The following is a 17,934-nucleotide window of genomic DNA, read 5'->3' on the forward strand; positions in this document are numbered from 1 at the left end:
TATAAATTAAATTCATTCTAATTTGTCGCCAACAGTCAGACATTTGCTTATCTGTTAATGTTTTTTCTACGGCTTTTAACAGAGCTTCCTTACTTTTTGGTCATATATTAATCAGCCTAACGGGAACCTCGTCTAGCCCTGTAGCTGTGCGCTTATGAATTTCTCTTCGGCATTCTTCTAGTTGAAATTTGTCAGCACGAGGTCCTTTACCATCTGGTTCTCTTTCAGGCTCTTTTTTTCTCAAATACGACCTCATCATTGCCTTGGAAATATTCGGCTGTTATTTTTCGAACGTAATTTAATGCCGTGTCCCATTCCGGTTTGTTTCCATCTTCGTCTAGGATACGTTACATTGCTCCACCCTTCCTGCCTAATAAGTTTATGTGGTTCAAAAATAGTTTAGGTGCGGTTTTTCTCTTTCTCACCTATTTCCGACAACAACGTTCACTTCAGATTTTCACATTTCAACAAGTACTTGAGCCATATATTTTTTTGTCCCGGTATATTTTCCTTGTATTTGGGTACTTCATCCTGCGGCAACTGTGCTTCTTTTTTTTTCTTTTTTTGGCTGCTTGTGCTCTCGGGGTGCTTTCTGTCGTTCGGCGATCGCTTCTCCTATCTCCATGTTCTACCAGCCTTTCCGGTTTGTTTTTTCCTTTCCAACGAGCATGTTGCTAACAGCACCGTCTCTTGGGCTAGTTGGTTGCGCATAGCAGATCACGGTCAAGCGCGCACAAACAACGACAAAGCAAGGAGTAGGCAACACAAGCGCTTACTTCCAAATTATCGTGTATTTATAAAATTGCATCATATGAACGCTTTCCTTCATGACGCCACAAGACCAAAATTCTGACACTACTTGGCCATGCTCAGAAACCTAACTTCTTTGGATGAAAGAAAAACAGAAGGTGCGCTGACACACGACACACCCACCCTACTAATGCAATCTGTTTTAATCATCTTCCTAACATCCTGGTTCTTATTTTTGGCTACTATCTTACACATGTTCAACAAGGATTTATACGGCTTCTTGTTCTTTATTCCACAGTCATGACAATACACAGAAAGCTCCCATCGTGGCAATTCCCCGCCTTCCTCCTGTGTTCTAGAAGTCTTTCATTCAGGCACTTTCCAGCCTGACCGATATAGCCGGAACGACACCATAAGGGAACTTCATATACAGCGCCAGACACACACATTACAAAAGGATCAGGATGGGTGACAGCGCACGGCTCTTTCTTTTTCTGCAAAGGATTAGTTATTTGGCAAAGTTTGCCTAGCTTCAAAAGGACGGAAAGCACTACTCTGATTTTGCTGCAATTTCCTATCTTTTTTTAGGCGGTGTGAGGTATTGTACATGTACGGAAGCACTACAGTGGGGAATCTATTCATTCTTGAAAGCATCTTTCATTTTTTGTTTCTTTTTTCTACTTCCCCTCAGCTACAAATACTAGAACACTGTCAAGATACCCTGCTGACAGAAGTCGTGTCACTTGCCTTTCGAAACTTCTTGCCATTGAATGAAAACGAGATTTCTTCAGGGCGTTTATCTTCAGGGCATGTCAGCGCACCTTCTGTTTTTCTGTCGTCGAAAGAAACTAAGTTTCTGAGCATGGCCACCTGATGTCGGCATTTCGGCCTTGTGACATCATGATGAAAAGTGTTCTTGTAATGCAATTTCGTAAATACACAATCAGTTGGAAGTAAGCGCTTGTGTTGTCTGCTCCTCACTTTGACTTATTTGTGCGTGCTTGACCGTGATCTGCTGATCATGTTCCTTCTCTTCCTGTATTTCTGACGTTATTAAACTTAGAAGCTCACTATATTCCCACTCTTTGCTTGGCCATTTGCCAAGTTCTTCCTCGACTCTTGCGACTGTATTTGTTGTTTATTCATCCTTCAACTTTGGAGTGGCCATTTTGCGCTCCTTGCTCTCTTTCCCAACTACATATCCCATATTCAAAATGATGTGTTTATGGTCACTCCCAATGCTGCTTAACCTTTCCTCGTCAATGACCATTTCTCTCAACTTATCATGAGTTCCTTCTGTCATCAGACAGCAATGAATGGTCGATTGCCGATTTCCCACTTCCCACGTGATGTACCCTTCACACTTGGGCCCTGTATTTACGATAACGAAGTTATGTTGCTCAAAAATATCTAGCATTGACTTTCTGTTGTTGTCGGTGTAGCCACCTAGATTCTGTATGAGGGCATTCATGCCACCTAATAGGATATTTAGGCATGATTCCCGAAACGCTCAGTATGCATTTCACTTGGGCATTTCACTGCCTCTCGATTCTTCTCTCTGCAATTATTTCCGGCCCACAAATACATTACGCCCAGCCAAGTTTTTTTTTTCACTCATTGTACCTGATAACCAAAGAGGCTCTTGACATTATGAATTTACCCTTTTTCATTTGGCTCCCTGATGGATGAGCATTACGACTCACCCTCACTTTCTTTTCGATTTAATTCTGTTGCACCCTTCCCATAGTTCTCAATCACTGGCGGCTCTTCCGAGTCGCTAAGGTGCGTTTCTGTAGCCGCATACACCTCCATTTGTTCTCTATTTAACTGCTTCTCAATCTCCACCCACGTTTCCTTCTGCTGCCCAGTATGTTTATGAAGCCTATTGCATGGTAAGCTCTCTTTCTTGTTTTCCTACTTTTTCTCTTATTCAAGGTGATGCTATTCCAAGGGCCCCTAGGGGACCTTCTTCATTACTACATCACGTCGTCACAGCACCCTCTGGAGCTCCCTGGGCGGGGCCACAATACCTTCGCGGCTGCTGTAATATCCGTGAGTCGCCCAAAGTCAATGCAGAAACTACATCGCTTACCTTTATACTAACGCACAACACTCAAGATGGGAAGTGGACAGAATGGTACAGAAGAGGCAGGGCGAGGAGGCATGGAACGGGTAGAACCAGCGCAGTCACGAAATGAGTGAATAAAATCCTGACCGCTCTTCACTCGCATACATTGGCGGAGTGCGTAAGAGAGGAGAAGACAACGTAAGAAGGCAACAAAACGCTACGACATATAGAAGACAGCAGTCTCTGACAAAATCAATTCACTTCAATGTATGGTATGTTTCTTCTATTTCTGAAAAAAATAAATGCCATGCAAATTTGCCAAGCGTACCAGTGACGTAGGGCCTGCAGGTGGAAAGCCACCATAAAGCAATTGCAGCGTCAAGACGACGCGACAGAAGCGGCCGCTCGTCAAATCTGCACTTCCGTAATGCGGTAGCAGCGTTGTGGCCTTTGTGTGACCCGAGGTCCCGGACGGGGCTGCCTCATTTCGACGGGGACGACATGCAAAAATGCTGGCACTTCAGTTACGTTAAAGAAGTGGTCAAAACTGTAACCAAGCGTCGTGATCAGATTAGGGCTTGGCCAATAATTTAAGTTTAACATTTCTGCTACGGTGCCTAGCGCAGTGCGAGGCATGGACATTGGCAGCCTTCTCGCAGGCTGTGAACAGTGGTGCAGAACAACGTGTCGCTATTTGTTCTGTGACTACGCAGCAAAACACGAGTGGCGCACGCGCGCAAGAAATGTCTGGCCGCTCTGGAACTGCACTGAATGCTTAGGCCGCCCCCGTAAACATCCCCGCCAATTATCGTCAATCAACACAAGGCTCGCAGAAAGGTTCGCTCCCATCGATTCCCATGATGCATGAGATCGGCATGTCTTCTTATTGTTGTAAATAATTTTGCCGGCTTTGATAAACGCTCTCTGTAGATTTGGGTTGTGTTTATGTGTGTGCGCATTGGAAAGAGTATATTGGGGGATAATATTAAGGTTTTAGGGAATTTTTAAACTCCCCTGTTGCCGACAACATAATTCTAATCATTGAGCTGGATTAAATAAGAGGCGGACATTACTTGCATGAAAAAACAAAACACATATCTAAATTCTTAACAAATGTTTGCTAATAACTTGGTAAGTGATTACTTTACGCTAGATATTGCTACGGGATAGTATTTCCAATGACGAAGAGCCGAGCAGTAAGAAGACGACGACGACGATTGGAAGCTAGTGCGGTTTGTTGCCTCCTGGCCAACTGCGGCGTATTGCCTTGTAAATATACTTGTAGATAGCTTTTCGTCGGTGCCTTCCTACGTAAAATATCTGGTCAAGGTGGACGTTCCCTGTGCCTCGTCACGGAGCTTCGCAGTGGACGGTACGTCGAGCCTTCCTTCATGGCTTCCGGCGATGACAACTCGACTCAGCCGTCTCCGACACCTGCTGCCACTTCGACGACCTACATCACCCACTCCGCTCCCCATGATCCTGGCGTATTCTCGGCAAAAGATGGGGAAGACGTCGAGGACTGGATCAGCCTGTACGAACACGTCAGCCGCAATAACCGGTGGGACCCTACTATCATGCTCGCCAACGTCGTCTTTTACCTCGGTGACATACCTCGAGTTTGGTATCGGACACACGAAGATGAGCTGACCAGTTGGGATTCGCTTAAGCAAAAGCTTCGAGACTTGTTCGGCAACCCCTACGGTCACCAACTTGCCGCGCAGATTGCGCTTTCCGGTCGTGTGCAGACGTGAACGGAGCCCTACGTCACGTACATTCAGGATGTCTTGGCTCTATGCCGCAAAGTTGACGCACACATGACTGAGTCCGACAAGGTCTCCCACATCCTCAAAGGCATTGCCGATGACGCCTTCAACTTGCTCCTATTTAACAACGTGGTGACGGTGGATGCAGTTACAAAAGAGTGCCGCCGCCTGGAACTCGCTAAAAGCCGACGTATCGACCAACAGTTTGCCCGTCTGCCCAACACCCCAGCGACATCTTCCTGTGCCGACGCTCCTCGACCCAACAACACTGGCGATGTTACCAGGATTGTCCGGCGTGAGATCGAGGCCGCCTATCCGGCTGCGTTCGACTCCAGCCCCTCCAATGCACCTGCAGTCACTGTTTCCCTGATATAGGCAGTTGTCCGCCAGGAGTTCGCCAACATGGGTATTCACACCATCTGCTCGGCCCATTGCCCTGATACCCACCCGGCTTCTTCGATTCCACCCCGTCCCGCACATTCTTACCCACCACGTTTCCGCAACCCTTCTGAATGGCGCACTGCAGACGATAAGCCAATTTGTTTTCACTGCCATCGAATTGGGCACATTTCTCGGCACTGTCGCAGTCGCTGGAGTTCCCTGAACCAATTTACATATACTGCCTACTCTCGCCCCCCAGGTGGCCTTTCTCGTCCCTATGCTGCCCGCTCAGATAATGCAGCCACCGATTCTCCTGCGCAGAACCGCCCCTATTCTCGTTCACCTTCGCCCCAACGACGACAATCTCGCTCCCCCCAGCCCCGTCGCTCCTATTCGCCGACTCCCTTCGGACGCCGCTCCCAGCCGGAAAACTAGACGATGCAGCGCCTCGAGGTGACGCTGCATTGCTTGCTCCCTACGCCGCCAAATCCTCTCCCGACGTTGCGAACTCATCTGAACCTTCTTGACGTGCAAGTCGACGGTGTTCCTGTATCTGCTCTCATAGACACTGACAATGAGCGCTGACCTTCGTAACCGGCTGAAGAAAATAATCACGCCCGTCACGATGCCTGTTGTCCGTGTCGCCGATGGCGGAATAGCCCCTGTAATTAGCCCCTGTAATTGGTGTGCCGCCCACGTCTCCTTCGCCGATCGCTCCACTACCGTGCTATTCACAGTCATCGCTCACTGTCCCCACGACATCATCCTCGGCCTAGACTTCCTCTCCGCACATTCTGCTCTCATCGATTGCTCCGCCAGTACTCTCCGCCTCGACCTGCCTGTGCTGGATCCCGCTGAACAACACCCTACTCGCCTCAGTTCCGTCAACTTCGTTCGCTTGCCACCTTCGGCACTGACTTACGTTGACTTCGTGTCATCCCCACCAGTGCCCGACGGTCACTACATCGTGGCTCCTATGCAAGATGTCCTCCTTACACACGGGATCACACTACCTCATACAGTTTTATCTATTACGGCGAATTGCGTCTGCCTGCCAGTGGTCAATTTTGGCTTGACGACACATGTGCTGCCACGCGGGATGTCTCTGGCCCAACTTTGCTCATTCGAGGATCACTCTGTAGCATTGATTTCAGTAGACGACAATTCAACCGATCCTCCTCTACCATCGCAGTCGGCAACTTGTACCATCGCCAACTTACAGAAAATGATTGCACCTGACATGCCGTCCGAGCACGCTCGTGCGCTCTACCACGTTCTGATTTCCTACCAAGATATTTTTTACTTTACCGATCGTCCTTTGGCCCAAACAACAGCTGTTAAACATCGCATTAATACCGGCGATGCCCCTCCTATTCATCGCCGGCCGTATCGAGTATAACCGGCTGAGCGACAAGTTACTCACACCGAAGTTCGCAAAATGCGCGCCAAGAACATTATTGAACCGTCATGTAGTCCATGGGCGTCACCTGTTGTACTGGTCAAAAAGAAGGATGGCTCACGGCGCTTTTGCGTGCACTATCGGCACTTTAACAGGGTTACTAAAAAGGACGTGTATCCCCTACCTCGGATTGATGACGCCCTTGACTGCCTCGACGGTGCTCGCTATTTCTCCTCTATTGACTTTCGCTCCAGCTACTGGCAGATTGCCGTGGACGATCTCGACCGTCAGAAGACTGCTTTTGTAACACCCGATGGTCTTTATGAACTCAAAGTGATGCCGTTCGGTCTGTGTAATGCCCCTGCCACTTTTGAACGCATGATGAACTCCATTCTTCACGGTTTCAAATGGTCCACGTGCCTGTGCTGCTTGGACGACATTATCGTATTCTCCCCAACGTTCTCTACGCACCTCGAGCGCCTCTCAGCAGTCCTGGACGTTTTTGTTCGAGCCGGTCGGCAACTCAACGCATCGAAGTGTCAATTCGGCCGTCACCAGATTACCGACCTTGGACATCTCGTTGACGCGAACGGAGTGCAACCGGACCCAGGCAAGATCCATGCTGTTACGCACTTCCCTATTCCGAAGTGTGTCAAGGATGTGCGCAGCTTCATCGGCCTTTGCTCATACTTCCGCCGTTTCATGGAAAATTTCGCGGCCATAGCATGACCACTAACTGAGCTTTTGAAAACAGACGCCCCTTTCCAGTGGGGCGATAACGAGGCCTCTGCATTCTCGCTTCTAATCGACCTTCTCACAACGCCTCCCGTTCTGGCCCATTTCGATCCTTCTGCGCCTACCGAAGTCCGTACTGATGCCAGCGGTCACGGAATTGGCGCAGTACTGGTACAAAGCCAGCGTGGCCACGAGCGTGTTATCGCTTACGCCAGCAGGCTCCTCTCGCCCGCGGAGCGCAACTATTCCATCACTGAGCGTGAGTGTCTGGCCCTAGTTTGGCCGGTTGCGCAGTTCTGCCCATACTTATATGGCCGACCCTTTTCCGTTATCACAGACCATCACGCGCTTTGTTGGTTATGCTCATTGAAAGACCCTACAGGAAGACTTGGTCGCTGGGCCTTATGCCTCCAAGAATATTCGTTCTCTGTCACCTACAAATCTGGCCGCTACACAAGGACGCTGACTGGCTGTCTCGCTACCCGGTAGACGAGCCTGAAGACGCCGACAGTAGTAGCGCCGACGGCATTTTCTCTGTGTCTGCCTTCGCTAACATCGCCGATGAGCTGTACCAAGACCTACCGCTGCGAGTACTCATCGAGCGTCTGCGCTCTACACCTATCGACGCATTCGTTCGCCGATATCACCTCCAGGGCGGCATTCTGTACTGAAGGAACTTCCTCCCTGATAGCCCTGATCTTCTTGTCGTGCCAAAACATCTACGACACATTGTGCTCTTTGAGATGCATGACACACCCACTGCAGGACATCTTGGGGTAACCCGCACGTACGACCGCGTCCACCGCCGCTTCTATTGGCCTGGTCTCGCTCGCTCCGTCCAACGCTATGTTGCTGCCTGTGATCCCTGCCAGCGTCGGAAAACACCTCAGGTGCTACCTTCCGGTCATCTCCAGCCGATCACCGTCCCTGCAGAACCGTTCTTTCGTGTTGGATTAGACCTCCTCGGTCCCTTTCCCACGTCATCCTCTGGGAACAAATGGGTAGCCGTTGCAGCTGATTACGCCACCCGATACGCTATTACGCGGGCTCTCCCTACCAGTTGCGCCACTGACGTCGTGGACTTTCTCTTGCGTGACATTATCTTAGTGCATGGCGCCCCGCGACAGCTGCTTACTGACCGTGGTCGTAACTTCCTCTCGAAAGTTATCGCCGACATTGTGCGTTCCTGCTCTATTCAACTCAAGCTGACTACCTCATACCACCCTCAAACCAATGGCCTGAAAGAGCGGTTAAACCGTACTCTTACCGACATGCTGTCCAAGTACGTTTCGAAGGACCACCACGACAGGGACGTTGCCCTTCCTTACGTCACATTTGCTTATAATTCTTCCCAGCACGACACCGCCCGATTTTCTCCATTTTATCTACTCTACGGTCGCGAACCGACCTTGCCCCTTGACACGGTACTTCCTCCTGCTGCGACTTCAACAACCAAGTATGCGCGCGACGCCATCGCTCTCGCCGACCATGCACGCCAGCTTGCCTGTGCTCGACTGACGGACTCGCAAACCACGCAGCAGCGTCAGTACACCGCCCGCCACCGTGACCTACAGTTTTCGCCTGGTGCACTTGTGCTCCTGTGGTCGCCCTCTCGTCACGTCGGACTTTCAGAAAAGCTCCTTTCGCGATACACAGGGCCCTACCGCGTGCTGCACCAGGTGACGCCTGTGACGTATGAAATTGCTCCTGTCAGCTCAACCTCGCCATCTACTCTGGCATCTAGTGATGTCGTGCACGTCAGTAGGCTCAAGAGCTACTACACTGCTTCAGAGTCCGGCCTTTAGTCGCTCCGGGACGGCGCTTTTGCCACTGGGGGTAGTGCTACGGGATAGTATTTCCAATGACGAAGAGCCGAGCAGTAAGAAGACGACGACGACGATTGGAAGCTAGCACGGGTTGTTGCCTCCTGGCCAACTGCGGCGTATTGCCTTGTAAATATACTTGTAAATAGCTCTTCATCGGTGTCTTCCTACGTAACAATATCTTAATTTACGAATGGTCGCCGGTGGTTTCGAAAGGCGCATCCACTTGGAATCAATTTCTAGAAATACACCAGACGTCAATAATGGCATTAAGTAATTACCAGTGCAATGTCCTTCTGTGGTATTCAATCGTTATTAAAAATAATTGCTGCGGTTTCGCGTGCAAGAACTAAGGATGGATAGATGGATGGATGGATGGATGAATGGATGGATGTTATGAGCGTTCTGTTTGGAACGGGGCGGTGGGTTGCACCACCAAGCTTTTGCTATTATACTGCCTAATATCCTACCTAGGTTAAACAATAAAAAAAAAAAGAAAGAAAAACGATGAACTACCACACCCAAATTTTCTTATCCCCTATTTCCAACTGTGCTTTTGTACGTCTCTGCCTTCTGTAATTTCCCTACTTTTCTTCCACCAATCCTCCAATCGCCTCTTACTAATGCCTGTTGCAGACATGTTTACTTTCCCACTGCTCATGCTGAACCCCAGGGCTTCAAGAAGGCCAGTGGTGCCTAAATCGACCATTGGGTAGACGTCTTCACATTCTAATAAAATATGATCCATAGTCACGCTAGCTTTACCGCAGAAACACATGTTTCTTCCTTCTTATATTTCGCTTTATAGGTGCGTGTTCTAAGGCATCCCAATCTCGCTTCGAAAAGTAATGAGCTCTCCTCTGAGTTATCATAAATTGTTTCTTTCCTGATTTCGTTTTTTCCTTTTGAGTAGTTACTCATGACAGGTTTCTTTTCCATTGTCGCCACCCATGAGATCATTTCAGCTTCTCTGACTTTGTGCTTGACCTTCTTTGTTGCTGTGTTGCCCACCCTACAGGCTGCATACTTGCTGGTAAGCTTCCTAGTTCCTTTCCTCCACTGTGAATCAATGTGTTTCCTGTACAGATACCTGAACACTCTCCCAACCCATTTACTTTCTTCCATATTCCTCAGCCATTCTTGGTACTCCATTTTACTACGAGCTTCCCTCACTTCAAAACTAGTCCAGCCCATATCACCCTGCACTGCTTCATTTGTATTCTTCCCGCGAGTGCCCAATGCGAGGCGACCCACTGACCCTTGTTTCCCATGGATTCCTGATTGAACCCCTGATTTAAAGCAAACAACCGCACTTCCAAAAGCAAGTCCTGGAACCATTACACCTTTCCCCATACCTCGGAGGACCTCGTACCTATTGTATCCCCATAGCGCTCCGTGCTTCATTATGGCTGCATTTCTCTTCCACTTGACTGTTATTGTTTTTTCCGGTGTTTCCATATATCTATTGCCTTTGTTTATCCATATACCAAGGTATTTATATTCAGTTACCCGAGGTATTTCCTGGCCCTGTATCGCCACTGTCTGTTCAGTGTTTTCTTCAAATACCCATAACACCTTATTTTCTAACACTAAATTTCAAACCAAAATTGTTGCCTTCCTGCCCACAGATATTAGCCAGACGTTGCAAATCACTTTGCTTGTTAGCTAGCAACACAATGTCATCCGCATAAATTAAACCTGGGAGCTGCTGCTCTATTACTGTACCCGCCTGTTTGTATGAGAGATTAAACCCGATATTACTTCCTTCTAGAGCGCTCTCCATCCTCACCACGTACATTATAAATAGCAGTGGGGATAAAGGGCACCCCTGCCTCAGTCCCTTGTTGATATGAACTTTCTCCTCGCTCCTCATCCCTTCCCATTCAACGCAAACAGTTACTTCTAGGTCTCTAGGTTTTCTAGATATGATTATGAGACGCGGCCTAGCGGGGCAGGTCCGGATTACTTTTGAACACCTGGGGTTCTTTCTTTAACGTGCACCCAATGCACGGGCATTTTTGCATTTCGTCCCCGTCGAAATGCGGCCGCCGGGATTCGATCTCGCGACCTCGCGCTTAGCCACTAAGCATCTACGGTGGGCCATGCAGTGGCAATGAAGACGTGCTGCCAAGCCTGGCCAAATGCTTTGGGAGTTGCACGCGTACGAAACGCTTACCTGTGCATCAGTGAGGTTTGGGTTGGCGTGCGATTGAAGCAAGACCCTTGTGCAATCGGTAGAGCCCCGGCTGGCGGCATAGTGCAGTGCTGTACGTCTGCGCCAAGCATGAGAGGATCATGACACGCGTATCCTACGACGGCTCATAAATTTACCGCGAGCTGCTAGCAGTAATAAATTAGCATTCAAACAAATATTAGCACTATGAATTAGGAGCTTCCAGTGTAGTATATACTTACGGACAGATCAAGAACACAGCCAAACTGTCCCTCAAAGGGAGCAAGGGAGCCTACATGCAAGCGCTATTTTAGGGTGGTGACAACATAATATTTGACCGCTATTGATACCGACAATATTGTTGAGTAGCCATTTCGATTCCAAATATGAGTAGAAGTCGTGGCGCACTCCTTTTGTCACGCTCTGATGTACCCATGTTGGCACCCGATCTATTAAAGTTATTTTTTTAGTTTTATACCAATGCGCACACGAAACCTCTATACATCTTTGATATACCAGTTGCCTTCTCCTTTTATTTTAGCACATCAAAGTTATTTACTATTGCATGTCATGCTACATGAATAAAGCAACAAGTTACAAGGCATTGTGCTGCGCTCGCATTATCAGAGCAACCACCTCGATGGTCCGAATAAATGTTTTTTCTCTCTCTCTCTCGCACCAAGAATGTCAACTGTATTAATTAGCATTGCCGTTGCCTTCCACTTGTACGTAACATATAAGAGGTGCTTTTCCAAGTGTGTTGTAATAAAGATTGCGGTTACTATCCTGTCTAACTAAAACGTAGACGTACCGTGTACTGCGCTCAGACAGGCTATATGTCTCTGGCTGCCGAGGCCAAAGTTTATGGGGAAAGTCAATTAATTTCACGTCACCAAAGGTTGCGAGAAACCTGGTCTGTCGGCTGGTCTTTCGCTATTTTGATTCCCACATCCTATAATTTTGTCGGAAAGTTTAACCCGCTAATTTAGCTTGTGGCCGCAAGTGCCCCTACAAAGGCTGTCACCAGCCTAAGACAGAGTTTGCATGTGGGCTTCCTTGGCAACATGCACAAAGGCGAGAGAAGTCCACCGGCAGCCGACGGCACCTTTACTGATGATGACCTTAATGACTTTGGCACATCAAGGTCAGATTGGCCAAGAGTCGGGCATGCGTGTTCAGGTAATAAAGTTAAAATCTTTAATTTTGATGAATAAATTAAAGTGAGGAAAGCTCAAAACGATTCAGTAGACAGTCATTAAATAAAAAGAAAAGGCACATATAATATAAGTGAGGCAACAAGGAAAGAATAAAATAAATAAAGCGGTCGACAATGACCTCGGTTTCATGCAATAATTATTTTTTCTATGGCGATAAATACATTTCTGTGTGAGCGCCCAAGCACAGACGCTCCCACAGAAAGCAGTACCGGAGTGTTCAATGGCGGGGCGAGCTGTCGCGCTGTAATTTCTAATGTCCTTTTTCTCAGGGAGGAGAAAGGCCAGCATTGTATTAAATAGTGTTCAACCTTTTCTAATGATTTGCAGAAATAGCACAAAGGGGAAATTGCCAGACCAGATCAGTGCATGTATAAATTTAAGGGTGTGACTCGACAACGCAGCCTCGTTAATGTCCCTTCCGCCTGTCTCATTTTGCGAAATTTCCTGCTCCAAGGGAATTGTAAGTGGTGTAGTTCTGAGGATGATGCTAGTTTTGATATTGATGTTAAGAGGATGTATCTTCTAAACCTGACAGACGTGATGAAACCTGTGGCTGGAAGAAGGGTAAACACAGGGCCTGTAATAGAACCCCTGGCCAAGCTGTCTGCCGTTTCATTCATAAATATGCTGTTGTGCCAGGTACCCATATTAATCATAAACTGCGCAAATGACATGGAGCCAGTGAGTAGAAAGCTTTTTAATATATGCGGCTCGCCGGCAGCAGTGAGGTGCACGGCGATAAAAAGTATGTTAATATTACTGCGGTTGCCCCAGCATACACACGCTGTAAATGGTGCTCCCCGTTCATTCTTTCCTGCTACAGCCATGGGCGAATTGTGCTTGCGGCCTTCCTCGACCATGATTTGCTCACAACGGACACAGCATACGTGCTTACATGGTTCGAAGTGTATGAAGTTGATAGCTGCATGCATGAAAAGGCCCGCAAAAGTGGCTTCCGAAGGTGATGCCCACGAAACCGATTTGTCCATATTGAGACTAAGTGGGGCACCAAGTGTGAGCCACACATTAGCGGCCCACCGAATGAAAAGAAACGTGCAGCTTGGAAAGAAGCTAAAGCTAAATGCCGGGTAGTGCATGTCGCTGTGTTGGCTGCGGCAGCAGATTCCTGCGCCACCTCATTGCTTCGCAGTGCAAGTTGCTCATCTTTAAAAGCGACTGTCGCTGCAAACAGGTGGGACACTCTGAGCAATCTGCTTGCGCTGCAGGTTGTCGCTCGTTACCAGACCGCCATGTGTGACGACGGTGAGCCGTTTACGAGCCCGTGTCAATGATTCCAGCGTATCTCGACATGAAAATTTTATTTCTACTCTTGCACGAGAATGTACACTGCCTGTCTTCTCCCAATAAGTCGCATATTCTGTTACCTCGCCTGTGGCTTGTTTGTATGGGCGTCAGTAGAGGCGCTTTGGTCTCCTGGCAATTAGAATGCACCAACTACGCTGTAGCAAAGACACCGACGCATGCCGCCTAGCCGGCACACCGAGTACGGTGCGTACCAGCATACGCTACCGGTGAAAAGCGGCCATGTTAGATTTTTCTCCAAAAAGCTGCACTTCCGGATGGATGGATGGATGTTATGAGCGTCCCCTTTGGAACGGGGCGGTGGTTTGCGCCACCAAGTTCTTGCTATTCACACGTGTACATATCTTTATCGGGCGACCACGTTTCGCCGCCTAACAAATGTTATCGCACAGCGCGGGACGCGCCTGCAGGTATCCGAAGTTTCTGGAAAATTATCGATGCTTCTATCCACTGTCTGTTGTCGCCGAACCTTGTGTTATCTGATTACATCACGTGACGCGAATGGTGTAGAACTTTGTGGAAGGCACGCAGGTCCCAACGATTAGTCTGAACATTCGACGACTACTGTATAAAATTCGATGTGCTTGATCAGCTGATCAGATTTTCGACGATCGCCGACCGTGTTGGCCGCTATATTTGTGCTATAAGTGTAGCCTCTTTTTGTGGGCACAGGTTCGCCCAATAAAAGTTAGTTTTGTCTTTCACAGTATTGCTACTGTGTTCTTTAATGTCACCACCATGTGACACTACTATATTGCCTAATGTCCTACCTAGGTTAAACAATAAAAAGAAAAAGAAAACACTATGAAATCCCACAACCAAATTTTCTGATCCCCTATTGCGAACTGTGCTTTTGTACGTTGCCGTTTTTTGTCGTTTCCCTACTTTTCTTCCACCAATCCTCCAATCGCCTCTTACTAATGTGTACTGCGGACATGTTTACTTTTCAACTGCTCTCTCTGAACCCAAGGGCTTCAAGGAGGCCAGTGGTGCCTAAATCCACCGCTGGGTAGACGTCTTCACATTCTAATAAAACATGCTCTATAGTCTCCCTAGTTTTACCGCAGCAAGCACATACTTTTTCCGTCTTATACCTCGCTTTATAGGTGCGTGTTCTGACGCGTCCCGATCTTGCTTCGAAAAGTAATGAGCTTCCCTTTGAGTTATCATAAATGGCTTTTTTCCTGATTTCTTTTTTTCCTCTTAAGTATTTACTCATGGCAGGTTTCTTTTCCATTGCCGCCACCCATTATATTATTTGAGCATCTCTGACTTTCCGCATGACGTTCTTTGTTGCTGTGTTGCCCACCCTAGAGGCCGCATACTTGCTGGTAAGCTTCCTAGTTCTTTTCCTCCACTGTGAATTAATGTTTTTCCTTTACAGATACCTGAACACTCGCCTAGCCCATTTACTTTCTTCCATATTGCTCAGCCGTTCTTGATACTCCATTTTACTGCGAGCTTCCCTCACTTCAAAACTAGTCCAGTCCGCTTCCTGGTTGAGCAGAGCCATCTGGCGTCCACGTACGTAAGTTCCATGAACTGCCATTGCTTACTTTGTAGCATTGAGGAAGGTACAGTTTCAATTCTCTAAAGTTGGTTCTTTTTTCTACGCGCGGGAGGTCGCGAGACCAAATCGTGGTTGCGGCGGCCGCACTTCGATCGGGGTGACATGCAAAGACGCTCGTGTCCCGTCCGTTGGAGGCCCGTTAAGCAAACCCAGGTGGTCAAAACTAATTCGCATTCCTCTATTACGACGTGCCTATACACCTTTTCATCGGGCGAGGCGGAAAGGGCGTGCGGCGAGCCTTTGCTACTCTGGCTTGGGCGATCCGGCGCAGCGATGCTTGAAAGTATTGTTGCCGCGTGCTGCGGAACGATTTCGAGATGCTTTAGATCGTACTTTGTGAAATTCACGCAATGCCCATTCATATAACGTCGTCGGGGAAGCCTTTCGGTGCATCGGTAACTACAGTACGTGAATATATCTCTTGGGGGCGCAAACATATGACGCCCATTATCAGCCGCAGTGTGTATATGTGTTGTGAACTATTTTGCGTATATCGGTTTTAATTCAACGAAGAGAATCAGTGTCTCTCTATTACCAGCATGAAATGGTAAATCTGCTCACTGTCTGATTGCTTGGCTTAGGGACTGAACCTAAGAGCGCATGCTAGTGTACGGCCAACCTAAGGACACCACGAAGCATCTAAGCGGCAGGCGCTATCAAATATGTGTGGTACACTGGAACCTTTCTCCCGCATTTCAAGTCTAGTAGGCTTGAAATTACTATATGTCTACGCTAGCATCCTGCATGAGGCCGATGGCACTGTTCAGCACAGCGATCACTGCGGTTGGTGAACCAGCATGATACATATTGTTACGCGAAGGGGTCAGTAAGACGAGCAACTATTTACAGGTTATATCTACAACAGCGGTTGCAGCGCTGACCGGTTGGATGCACAGCGCGAGCCCAGTTCGTTCTTCCTCCTCTTTTCTCGAGTGATCGCGCCCACGCGCCTCTTTCAAACAATCAAATACTACATGTGTGTAGCATAATCCCTCGGCGGCAGAAGCGACGTCCCAGAGCGTCTAAATGTCATCACTGGGAGGGTGATACTGCTTCAGTCGTGTAACGTGCACGATATCACTGGACTGGGAAGCAGATGGGGCGTCAGGGGCGATCTCGTAGGTGACGGGAGTCACGGCACGAAGTACTCGGTATGGGCGTGTGTAACGAGACAGCCCTTTCTCTGACAGGTCGATCTGACGCGACGGAGACCATATATAAGCACCAAAGAACCAGGCGGCAAGTGCACGTCCCGGTATCGCCGGCCTTACAAACGCCTTTCACTTTCTTGGGATTTCAGTAGGTGTTCACGAGCAAGTTCCCTTGCGTCGGCTTAGCGGGCGATGGCGTCAAGTTCATATTCACTGGTCGGTGCCGCGTGAACAGGGACGGCTTTGTCGAGGGGCAGTACTGGTTCTGGGCCGAACAGAAGGAAAAATGGGGAATAACCGGATGTGTCGTGGCGCGAGGAATTATAAGCAAATGTGACAAATGGCACAGCGAGGTCCCAGTCAGTGTGGTCCGAAGAGACATATTTCAATCAATCAATCAATTAATCAATTTTATTTACCAGAAAAAAAAGAACTGGAGGGACACCTAAGCAAAAAGCTGTCGCAGCAGCTTGACGGAGGCCCAGGGTCCCTTACATGGCAGTAGCATTCACATGATGTATACACTGAAGTCTTTACACACAACAAACATTACACATCGTACGTATGCATAAAAATAACATTTTACGCTTGAATGCACTATAAAGAAAGAAAGTAGTCACGCAAACTATTCTTATTTAGCGTAGCTGTGTGCTTATATTTGTTTAGTACAGTCGGTATATTATGTGTTAAGGACTGCAGGCTGTAATTGTTTCGAAACCATGGTACCTTCCACACCTCTGGGTTTCGTGTAGTATGTTTCGTGTGAGTGCAGAGTTCTAGCTGAGCAAGGGATGTAAAATAATTCTTAAAATATTCGGATGAGAAGTAAATCGTTTCTAGTAATCTGTGTTCATATTGACACGTGTACTTATCTTTATCGGGCAACTACGTTTCACCGCTTAACAACTGTAATCCCACAGCGAGGGACGCGCCTGCATGTATCCGACGTTTCTGGAAAGTTATCGACGCTTCTATCCGCGTGTCTGTTGTCGCCGAACCTTGTGTTATCAGATTTCATCGCGTGACACGAATGGTGTAGAACTTTGTGGAAGACACGCGGGTCCCATCAGTTAATCTGGAACATTCGACGACTGATCTATAAAAGTCGACGCGCTTGACCCGCTGATCAGTTTTCCGACGATCGCCGACCGTGTTCGCCGCTATAGTTGTGCTATAAGTGTCGCCTGTTTTTGTGGGCACAGGTTCGCCCAATAAAAGCTAGTTTTGTATTCCACCGTATTGCTTCTTTCTTCACCGTCACTACCACGTGACATCTGGTGGAGGTGCTTTTCGTCCATGTACAGGACGCCCCCGACAAGCCGTGATCCCAGCCCAGACCGCAAACAGAACACCAACGTAGTCCCGGACCACCGAGCAAGCCGCCGTCTTCAACAGCTGCCCCCGGAGCACGGACTTTTACCTGAGAAGACCAAGAAGATTGTGGCCAAGGCAACCGCAATGGCAGCCCCAGCGTCCCCCATCGTGCTGCAGCAGCCGAGGGAACCACCGACGTTCCGCGGTTCCACATTTGAGGACCCGGAAACCTGGCTGGAAACGTATGAGAGGGTCGCTACGTTT

General features: G+C 48.2%; 1 protein-coding gene across 4 annotated transcripts in view; it reads right to left on the minus strand.

The window, feature by feature from the left end:
• Nucleotides 1-17,934, minus strand: part of LOC142576680 (uncharacterized) — a 516,248-nt gene that overhangs the window by 221,313 nt on the left and 277,001 nt on the right. For all 4 annotated transcript variants that reach the window (XM_075686909.1, XM_075686911.1, XM_075686910.1 and 1 more), the window contains exon 11: nucleotides 11,099-11,195. In XM_075686909.1, the coding sequence (XP_075543024.1) occupies nucleotides 11,099-11,195 (97 nt within the window). The remainder of the gene's footprint in view (nucleotides 1-11,098; nucleotides 11,196-17,934) is intronic.

The sequence above is a fragment of the Dermacentor variabilis genome, chromosome 3 (assembly GCF_050947875.1).
Source record: "Dermacentor variabilis isolate Ectoservices chromosome 3, ASM5094787v1, whole genome shotgun sequence".
Classification (NCBI taxonomy): Eukaryota; Metazoa; Arthropoda; class Arachnida; order Ixodida; family Ixodidae; genus Dermacentor; species Dermacentor variabilis.